General features: G+C 34.1%; 1 protein-coding gene across 1 annotated transcript; it reads right to left on the bottom strand.

Annotated features, from left to right (window-relative positions):
* Positions 1 to 1,066: 1,066 nt before the first annotated feature.
* LOC103943675 (bidirectional sugar transporter SWEET17) lies at positions 1,067 to 9,321 on the bottom strand. The gene is made up of 6 exons (XM_009354014.2): positions 9,059 to 9,321; positions 8,926 to 8,962; positions 8,559 to 8,769; positions 8,130 to 8,291; positions 1,739 to 1,858; positions 1,067 to 1,592 (listed from the first exon to the last, which is right to left on the bottom strand). The coding sequence occupies exons 1-6, from the start codon at positions 9,090 to 9,092 to the stop codon at positions 1,437 to 1,439; spliced, it is 720 nt and encodes a 239-aa protein (XP_009352289.2). The 5' UTR covers positions 9,093 to 9,321; the 3' UTR covers positions 1,067 to 1,436.
* Between the last annotated feature and the right edge of the window lie 2,396 nt (positions 9,322 to 11,717).

The raw sequence follows: 11,717 nt of genomic DNA, 5'->3' as shown, positions 1-11,717 counted from the left end.
ATTCATCCATCACCTTGCCGCAATCAAATCTCACCCCAAAATAAGAAACCAGACTTGTACCTCCAGGAACGACACCCAAACAACCCAGATCATCCACACACCCATCCATGCCACCCCAAGACTTTCACTTTTGGAATTTCACTGTGGAATCCGACCGTCTACGCTCTTACCCAATGTAGTGGACCAGGATCGAGACTGCTTTCGTCGACAAGTCCACTTGCCGCTGGACCAGGACTTGTTGAGCTATGTGACGGTGACTATGAGGATAAAGGGGCTGGGAAAACAAGGCTTGAGATGAAAGGGTGGGGATGGTGAACAGGCCCGAGCATAATATTTTTATTATTATTTTATAATAAAAATAATAATATCTTAATAAAATTGACTAGGCTATTCTTTGTTAGGGGTGGAGATGCATTTGGCCTATTACTGTTCATTGGCGTCTATCACTATTCACTGAGTGAATTAAATAGGTTGGATGCTGGCGCATTTTTTTAGGGGTGGACTTGCTCTTAGGGGGCATGGCTGAAATTTTACTAGTTTTGTGGTAGGTTGATGGGGTTTGGGCCTTTGTCTCTTTTTGAAATGATTTAAAACTAGCAAAGTTCTATAAACTGTATTTTGTGTTTTTGTAAAGCTCTTTAATTTTAACTCTTCAAAAGTATATTTGTATAGTTAATTCACGTGGCATCATATGATTGGATATGGAGGACCAATTCGTGTACCACACCAACACTTAACATAAATTTCAATGGTAAGACAACGGAAGGACCAAATTGGTTTGCATGACACATTTTCAGGGACTAAATTGATGAATTTACTATTTTAGGGACTATTATGATTGAAATGTCAAATTTCAAAGACTAACGGTGATAAAAACCCTTATCCATTATTTTTAAGGTTTTTGTTTTTCATATTCTTGTGATTCTATGTGTTGAATGGACTGCCTTCTTCAGTAACTTACCGACCATATCTTCCTCCTCAGGTTCATAAGATTTCTTTTCTATTTACTATTGTTTAAGGCGTGTCGTATTGTTGTGATCCTATGTGTTGAATATCCAAAAACAAATTACATGAAGAAACAATTATGTTACAAAACCCTTACATAATTATGCAGCAATCTCGCAATCATATAACTCTCTCCCCTTTTCAATCACAAAGATTTAATACATCAACAGGTACCTAACCTATATACTTAAATATTTAGCTCACAGAACACACTTGTATGAAACTTGACTTTGTCGTAAATTAGGAAGGAAATTTGAAAAGAGATATCAAGAACGAAAGGGCCCCATTTTCTCCCAAGTTCCACATTCCTCTCCCCATTTCTGCTCAGTTTCCCCCTCCCCTTCCTAGTGCAGGCATTCCTCCTCGTCATGTCTGGCTCCGCCACTCCAAACCGATGACTTCGGAACGTTAGAGCTTAATTAGGTAATTAACTAAGTAGCATCAGAGGATGAGAGAAGGGGTTCATGTTGCCTTCCTTCTTCCAACTGTTCGCCATCTGAAATTTGATTGGATGGTTTTGCATTTCTGTATATCGCATATAACACTAGCTGCGTCGTTCCCAGAAGAAATCCTATCCCGTTAGGTACCTACGTACAACCATGCATGCACAAACCCACATATATATATCGATCATCACATACTTTCAAAGATTACTTCACTTAACTGGGGAGGAGGGATACAAATTATGGATTAATTTTTTTTTATTTATAAAAGAAAAAGGATATATATTTACCCCAAGGAAAACATCTTGAAAGAGCCAAGCATAAAATGTCCACACCCCTCCGTTGAGGAAAAAGAAAAATGAGAGGAAGAATGGCATGTACTCCACACTCTTGGTTGTTACCACTGTTTTCTGAACATAATACAAACAATATGATATGTTAGGAGTTCTAGTATGTCTGACGTACATATACATTAAAGATTTAACCGCCAGATACTCAGTAAAAAATCTAACGACAAAAAGTCTAATAGTTGAAAATTTTCGTGTATAAATTACATTGGAGCAAAGAGAATTTTCGTAACATGTTCATCTATCTGAATTTCATGAATCATGTCACGCCATATAAAGAGGAGCATGAAGCATCAAATAATGCATGACTTATTTTCCAAACCTGCATGAAGCAATATAGGCCAAATATGGCAGGTGATACGTTATAGCTTAGGGCCACATACAGTCACTTTCCTAGCAAAGGTAGAATCTGGTCCGGACGTTCTATTTTTGATACAAGCAAATATAGGAGGGGAGCTTGGATGTAATGACAAATGTTCTAACATATTTTGCTCTTTGGCTTTATTAGTTAAATATTTAAATGTATTTATATTGCATTTATTCATCAACTTATTTTGAAGATGTAACGAAAATCTATAAATATGGTAAATATATAATTATACATCACTTATTCGTCAACAAATAGTTGCTGTTTGGCTAAGCATCTGCTTAGTGCATGTCCTTTTTTTTTTTTTTTTTTTTGAAAAATAAACATTAGTGGGTTAAATTGTTAGTTATTAAGGAGAAAATGAATCGATAGAGATCGAACATGCACCACAATACATAAGCATAATTCTATTCCGTAAGTGGGGTAAACTGCCATCTATATTACATGATATTCTCTCATCAAATTTTAATTGTGAAACAGATACTTGCATTGCTAAACTGTGAAGTCTAAACCACATATTTTTGCACTGATTTGGTAAATTATTCAAATTTCAAATTTGGCAACATAATTATATTTTGTTACACAACACTTTTTGAGTTGGAGGTTGAAATATAAGTATATCTTGTTACACGACAATATAAGTATATTATATAATGGAGGCTGAAATACCTATTAAATTATTTTCGGCATCTAAAATATATATTGTTATGACAAAACTGCCAACTGGTTTTTTTTTTTTAAAGTATATTTTGTTGTGACAATGAAATGTCCTATATATGCAACCGTATATATGAATGGCAGATGTGCGCCCTATATGTGAATGGCCGTTCTGCGAACAGCTAGCTACCACCAAGAAGTCAACAACTACACTTTATTAAAAAAATTATAAATTTTTCAACATTGCACAATGGGACTTAGGTATCAAGATTTTCAACAAAAAGTAGAGTGCACGAAAAGAAAGGGCTTATGATATAAAGGTTTTTTGAAATAGAAAACTAATGAAAAGTGTTTGAATTTTTTGAGTTTTAACTAAAATGATAAAAATGTGTTGTAAGTGAATAGTATTAGGAGTAAATTTTTAGAATAAAAATGTCTTTAATGTTAAAAGTGAATAGTACCAGGAGTGGTTCGTTATACTTCATTTTTTAAAATTAACCTATCACATCGTCACTTAGTACTACGGTTTAGTGGTATTCATCTTCACTTGTAAGTGAGAGGTCTTAGGTTCGATTATCGTTAAAGGTAAATTTGAACCACATTTAAAAAAACAAATTATCCTATCACGTTAAGATGATTTTGAAATTGAAGTTCGAGTTATGTAATTCTTAAAAATAGGTGTCGCAAAATAATGTGATAATTTTATCATAACTTTGTCAAAAGTTCTATTATGTGCTGATGAATTTTATCAAATAGGTTCGATTATCATAACTTTGTCAAAAGTTCTGTTAATGGGACTTAAACATTTTTTTTATTCTCAAAAGTGAATTTGCCATTCACCGGATGAACTTTTTGGTAACCTGAGCCAATCAAAGAGAAGCGGAAGGCTGATGAAGATCGCTTGCTACTGGGACCTATTTCCCTCGGAGGTAGATACCTTCAGGGGATCAAATACAACCTATTTAGACCATCTCCAACCAAAGGTTGGTCAGATGGCTCGTTTTAGCCCTCTGGCCATATTTTAATGAACAGTAAGTTCTGTTAATGGGACTTAAACATTTTTTTTATTCTCAAAAGTGAATTTGCCATTCACCGGATGAACTTTTTGGTAACCTGAGCCAATCAAAGAGAAGCGGAAGGCTGATGAAGATCGCTTGCTACTGGGACCTATTTCCCTCGGAGGTAGATACCTTCAGGGGATCAAATACAACCTATTTAGACCATCTCCAACCAAAGGTTGGCCAGAGGGCTCGTTTTAGCCCTCTGGCCATATTTTAATGAACAGTACAGACCCATATTTGCCTTCATCTCCAACCGAGGGTCAAAGGGTCATAGGGCTCATTTTAGCCCTGCCACAAAAAACCGTCTCCAACCAAAGGTCAAAGGGTCATAGGGTCAAACATAATTTATTATTTAAAAACTACAACTTAAACTCAAATTTAAATCCAACGGCTAAGTACTATAAAAAAAACTACAACATAATTTATTATTTAAAAACAACAACTTAAATTAAATTCAAATTTTGTAAAATAGAAGTTATAGGAAAAAAAAAATATAATTTAGAAAAAATAAAAAACAAATTTTGTAAAATAGAAGTTATAGGAAGTTATAGAGAAAAAAAAAATAGAAGTTATAGGAAAAAAAATTGTGTAAAAAAAAAATAAATAAATAAAACTGTAAATAAATAACGGCTAGCTGACGTCAGCTAGCCGTTGCATTTGAAATTTGGCCTAGAATTCCTATCGGTTATATCCAACAGGAATGCTTGGCCTAGCTCGAGGCTAGCTGGTTGGCTAGATTGGGCCAGCCCTCTGGCCATTTGGCCCTTTCAGATTCCATAGGGCCCATGAGCCCTTTGGCCTAGCCCTTGTTCAGCAACAAAATCAACAAGATAATTGGGTGGGGTGGGAAGGTACCCATCCTGCCCTCGAAAACCCCCTTCAATGACGCCCCATTTTGCCCACTTAGATTGCCTAAAACCGTTTTATAAGGAAGGGCAAAAACAAAGCAGCAGCGGCGGGCCAGGTCAAGGGGAGGAAGACGAAGCAATTTTAAAACAAATCTTAGATCAAAACGATGTCGTCGAAGAATGTGCCAGCACATTTCAAAAAGATGGAATTTGAGATTGTGCAGGTGTGATAAGGGATTTGGGTGTGGTTGTGGTTAATTGGGAGGGAAGAAGATGAACATATTATCTTCATTATTTATACTAAGGAGAGTGGGTGAGTTTAACCTCACAATGAGTTAGTAATAATATAGTTCACTTTCGAACCTAAGACATCTCACTTACAAATGAAGAGAATCATTTTTTAAGTTTTTAATCATATAAAAATAAAAACTGTATTTTTATTAGGGAATTGTTATTAGCACTCCCAAAATCTCATTCTACACTCCAAACTTTCTATATTAGGAAAGAAAAATACACTTGTGAGGAGTGTGGAATGAGATTTTTGTAATGCTAATAACACTTCCATTTCATTATTTAAATAGTTTTAGGGCCATTTAGATTTTTTTTTGTTTTAACAAACAATATTATCTACACTAAGGAGGAGGGGAGTAAGTTAAACCTCACAATGTGGTTCAAATTTGTCTTTAGCGATAATCGAACCTAAGACCTCTCACTTACAAAAAAAGAGGAATACCACTAGACCGTAATACTAAGTGGTAGGGGCATCTAGATTTGAATCCTAAAAATCAACATAACTATTAGGTTAAATCCAGTATTATGTTTTCTCCACTTTTATTTTTTTATATTCATTTTATATATTTTTTAAAAATATTAGACATAAATTAAAATGTTTAATTTTATGCATCTTCTAATGCTAACAAATCTACTTATTATCTTCTAACCAAAACTTAATATACTAACATAAATCCATCTAGTGAACATACTAACTGAAGCAACAGATACATAACTATATATTATACCTATAAGCGAGAAGTGAAACCTAACTAAAAAGTACAAAAGTATAATATACCCACAAGACATATTAATCTGTGATATAGATTGATTATAAAAATAATCTGTCATATAGGTAAATAAATTAAATTAACTTGTGATATAGATTATTACAAAAATTAAAAATAGACGGGGGTTTAGAACAAGGGAAAGAAGAACAAGAAATAACAAAAAGAAAAAGAAATAAAAAGAAATGATTAAAGAGGTGATTAGGAAGAAATTTAATTTTTATCGTAACTCTTATCATTAAAGAGATAATTATTGATAACAAATAATTCTAAACTGAAGGGATTGGACTTATTTTAATAAATGGACTATTTTTAATATATTGGCTTAAAATTTTGGACTTATTTCAAGTTTTTCCAAATTTTTAATGCACATGAAATTATTTAAAACTTTCATACATGAAGTATTTTTTTTTATCCTAGTCTCATACCTAAAGTTACGTTTTTCTCTCAGATTCATACTTCCGTCAGTAGCTCCGTTAAGGTGTAATGTGGCTCCCACGTGGACGATGGATGTGCATCTACTTGTCACTTTGGCCCCACATGGACATTAAAAAAAAAAAAAAGTTAATCCCCTTTAGATATATTTTAAACCCAAAAGGAGAAGAAAACATCAAAACTCATTTAATTCAACTCCAAATTCATCCCAAGCAGATCATCGTCATGGCTTTACCATTTGGACTCAACGAGAAGGCCTCACTGGTGAAATATGGCGGCAAAGAGGCGTATGTATTGAAACCAAAGCTTTTTGGGGTCTAATTTTGGGTCTTTTTTCTCCTGCAAATGGTGGTGTTAGTGTGGCGTCACCAAAGAGTACCAATAAGAATAAGTTGTTGGATTGATTGATTCATCAAACACCAAATTTAAATTTTTTTCATTCAATTTTATTTTCTTTTGGGTCAAAATACATATAGATGAACAAAAATGGCAAACTGTTAAGTGTGCGAGAACGATAGAGAAGTGTGCAGCAAAGGGTTCGGGAGAGGAAGGGGACGACGTGGTGGGTGAAAAAGGGGGGATAGGGGGAGAGCTTGAGGGAATGGTGTCACATCCCAGTCTCATCTCTGTCATAGCACGATATTGTCCGCTTTGGGCCCCAACCACGCCCTCACGGTTTTGTTTCTGGGAACTTACACGAGAACTGCCCAGTGGGTCACCCATCCTAGGATTGTTCTCGCGCGAACTCGCTTAACTTCGGAGTTCCGATGAACTCTGAAACCAGTGAGCTCCCAAAATGTCTCGTGCTATATGGAGGTGGAGATGTACATAAAAGGCACATCACCCCCCACTCTGTTGGTCGATGTGGGATGTTACAATCCACCCCCCTTAGGGACCTAACGTCCTCGTCGGCACACTCGAACCACACGGCATAGTGGTTTTGATACCATTCTGTCACATCCCAGTCTCATCTCCGTCGTAGCACAATATTGTCTGCTTTGGGCCCCGACCACGCCCTCACAGTTTTGTTTCTGGGAACTTGCACGAGAACTTCCCAGTGGATCACCCATCCTGGAATTGCTCTCGTGCGAACTTGCTTAACTTCGGAGTTCCGATGAACTCTGAAGCTAGTGAGCTCCCAAAAGGCTTCGTGCTATAAGAAGGTCGGCATGTACATAAAAGGCATATCACCCCCTATCTGTTGGTCGATGTGGGATGTTACAATTGGTGACGGGGGAAGTTTGGACTCAATCGGTCAGAGGTGGAGGACATGGGTAGGAGGTAGACCTTACATGGTGGTTCCCAATCGAGATTTTGTAGCAGGAGTTGTTGGCGGAAAAGCTCTAGGTTTAGGTCCAGTTGAGGTGGTGGTGGGCGCAAAACGTCGCCGTTGTGGGCGGGAAAGCTGGAGTTGTGGAAGCGCTAGAGATGCTTGGTCACTGAGGTGGGATTGGTGGTGGCAAAGAGGAGGGTTTCTTTGCTTGGGGCAAGAGGGTTTCAAAGAGTATTTTAGTTTAGTTCTTTTAATTTTTTAATGTTTAGGTTGAGCCAAATCGACATCTGGTGCCTAGTCATTATCCACGTGAGCGCCACATCCTGCCTTAACAAAAGTTTTGACGGAAAGCCTACCAAAAGTATTAAAGGGTCCCACAACCCTCACTTTAGGTATGAGACTGGAATGAAAGAAACTTGATTTATAAAAATTTGAAAACCACGATACTTTAGAGTAGTAAAGTGAAAGTTACCCTTGTATTAGAATTATATTTTTAAAATGAAGTTGCGACCAAAATGATATTTAATTAATTTAATTATCATATGATAAGAAGATTATTTGAAACAAATAGGGGCGTATTAAGAATAATTTAGGTGTCGAATGACAAAAAGAAGGTAGAATTTAGGTCTCCTTACCATGGCAACTAGAGGCGATCCGTACATGATGATATTCAAGCCTGCACATATGAATCCTATTGCATCAATACGTGTATCTCCCAGCAATGCCAACCATGTAGCTAAAATGGCTACTGCTAGAAAACCCACATCCAAGGTTCCAATCAAAATGGCAGTTTTTACCTGAAAAATCGAGACACAGACATCATTCTAGATGGTCAGTTAAAATAGTAACATAATTCGAACTTAATATACCGTATTTTAGGCAAAAATCACTATTTGACCACTCAAATTTATAGTTTGGCAAGCCAGCATTTTTCTAATAACTATGAAAATGTTGGGCTTTCATCATAAAATCAGTTTGCAATATCGAAAATAGTCCAACTTCCTATAAGCATTTGCAAAGTTTATTCTTTCAATGATATAGATAACAAAATTAACATGCCATACCCTCATTTTTTCCGGGGCATATTTAAGAAACAAACAAAGGTAGATAATCTCAACAGTAGCTCCAAAACCATTGACAGTAGCCACAAGCAATTCCCCGGGCTTAATGATTCCATAGTAAGTCCACAGGGAGGAGTTGAGCAGTGTGCAAACATAAGGAAGGCTCTGAAAGTCCTCCGTCGATCGGTGTTTTACGATTCTCCAAAACGTCGGACTGCATACAAAAATATATACATTAATAATTAATTAATAACAAACCGTGTGTCTATCGCTCGAAACCCTAACTAAGCTTATTGGATCTGTAGCTCTAATTAGCTCTTTTAAGGATTTGAAGCTTGAAATTAACATGAGATGACTAAGATATTCTTACACAGGAGCAAGGAACATTAGCACTGAGATGATGTTGCCTGCAATATATGAAAAAGTAAACCATGAGGATTACCTTAATTAATTAAAATACAGCATTGCATCCCTAATAATGCAAATTAAAAAGTTTTTATTACCTATGACTCCAACAAAGAAACTCAGGCCTTCCATGTTTATGGAGTTCGACGGACCCCTTAATTAGTTCCTCTTCTCTTTGTATCAGGCGCTAGGGGGAGCTGAGTTTAGAGAGAGAGAGTTTCTTGATTCCAACATAACATATACTATGGCCGTATCAATTTTTAACAATATGGTTGAATAGTAATAATAAAATAATTTTATGGTAGCATTATACTTCCACATACTCGTTGTGCTATCGAATAATTTTTATCTCCTTTTCTTCGGCCAAAAGCTGTGGGTCTATCTACTCAATGGAAACCATTTTCTTGTCGTGGAAAAGTTTTTCTCCACTGTCCAATAATGTGTATTAAACAGGAAGACGTGAGAACCACGTGCTGAACATATAACTTAAAGCTTTCTGGGAAGAATAACGCAGACAGATCATTTGGGTTAATTTCGATATATAAATAGCATATGTAATATCATGATTTTCGTCCTTTTTTATGATCGATCACGATCTTTCTCCTTTATCCATATATTCGGGTAGCAGTGATACTCCTTTTTTTTTCATCTCCTGACACTCTTCCAATTACTTGTTTATTGATTATTCTTTAATTTATTCAATTTAATAATTATAAAATTTGACAAAAAAAATGAATAATATATATATGAGTGCAAAATGTGAGAAATGAAGTCCGGAAATTACACTTATATAACTTGTTTGAAAACAATAAAAAATATTATCAATGAAACCAACTAGTTTAGTCATCAACCACTTTAAAATGTAATGGTTTTTATTCAGTTGGTTGAAGGATATTAAACAAACAGCTCAATAATTAGTTTATTAGCTAGGTTTCAACATGCATGACCTAACCCATCCAGCAAATAAAGAAAAGTGCTTGCAAGTAGCTTGTAGTTCAGTTGGTTAAGAGAATTTGTTTATTTCAGCCTGCATGACCTAACCCATCTAGCAAATAAAGATAAGTGTTTACAAGTAGTTTGTAGTTCAGTTGATTAAGATAATTTGTTTATGCATCTGATGTCATGTTTTCGAATTCCCCTTAATGTAGTTTTGAAAAAAAAAGTGCTTTACAAATGGATTTGTTCCTACAAATACAAATACGTGGTCTTCGTCATTTACTACTTTCGTGGAAATATATATATAAAGAAATTAGGTTGTTATCCTTCTTTTTTTCAATTCCATTGATTGAAACCTTCTTCCTTTTCAATTTTTAATCAAGGTCCCTTGGTTTTAATAAACGTCATTAATTATTTCAATAATAAAATATTTTACATATCAAGATAATTAAATTTTATTTCTAAATTATTCATTTAGTGTTAGAAACGTTAGATTTGATATATTTATATTTATGGCTAAATTTTATATCATATATTTTTATTTTTAGTTTGTACCCATTTTAATTTGCAACCTTTTTTTTTTTTTTCTTTAAATTGTGCCAATTTTCTATTCAGTTTTAGTTTATACATATATATTAAATTTAAATTCTTTTTGTGTCCATATTTTTCAAAATTTTATTTTTACTCATATTTTTTTGACCTTTTATTTGGACCCATAATTTATTAATAACTTTTTTTTTGTAAGTACCATCTCCTTTGTGTAAAATGTGCCCATTGTTTTTTTTTTTTTTTATATATATGAAATGTACCCATTATATAAAACGTATCACTTTTCTTTGTATAAAATGTACCAACTTTTTGTATGTAAAATGTATCGTATAAAAATTACCAATTTTTTGTATGTAAAATGTCATTAATATGAGTAATGACAAATCATGGGTTTTATTTAAGTATAATTTTTTTTTAATATTTTCAACAAATTATGGATTTTATTTAAAATCTCATTAATATAAATTACTACAAATATGAAATTTTAATTTAAAAATTATAATAACCTACATAGAAATGCATTATTGTATTAATTTCACGAATTTCAATGAAAAATAAAAAACCAACAAGATTTCAATAAAAAAACGTTGATAAATAAGGACCACATACAAAGTCACCTTGAAAAATATGGATCCATGTTCTTTTGGGAATCAAGTCAGATTTTTTCCTAACTTTGTTGGCTTGTAATTATGGTTTAAGAATAAGGTGGTCCGAATGAAAGCTTGATTTACAAAAAGTAACATATACATATACATACATATATACATACATACATATATATAAAAAAATAATAGGACGATCTTTCTTTTTCTCTTTATTTATTTGTTGTTTCGGTGTCGGTTGGCCAAATTATTGGCATTGGCGGGCCTTATACTGCTGGAGCACTGGGATCACATGTAACATATGGACATCGATCGGCCATAAAGAGCCATGATATGGATCATCTGGAGATTTTCAACCAGAAAAAAGAAGAACAAGTTGGGGTTTTTATCCCTCTGATATTTTATTAGGGAAAATTAGAATACCCTACATCTTTTCTATAATTGTTATATTAAACATTCATCCCTTTTAAAGATTTGATTAAGATGCTTTCAATTGCCACCTCAATAATTTTCTTTTTATTTAATTTTCATGTCATTAATTTAAATGCATTTATATAGAGGCATAAGGTAACTTAGCAACTAATTGCCTATAATATAGGAATTTAATTTCGAATCCCCTTCTACACATTAAATGATATTTTTTTAATAAAATAAAATAAAATTTTAATTA

This window comes from the organism of the source record quoted next, unplaced genomic scaffold (genome assembly GCF_019419815.1).
Source record: "Pyrus x bretschneideri cultivar Hongxiangsu unplaced genomic scaffold, Pyrus_bretschneideri_v1 Contig6, whole genome shotgun sequence".
Lineage (NCBI taxonomy): Eukaryota > Viridiplantae > Streptophyta > Magnoliopsida > Rosales > Rosaceae > Pyrus > Pyrus x bretschneideri.
Note: the sequence above shows the minus strand (reverse complement) of the source record. Positions and strands in the feature narration are given on the sequence as shown.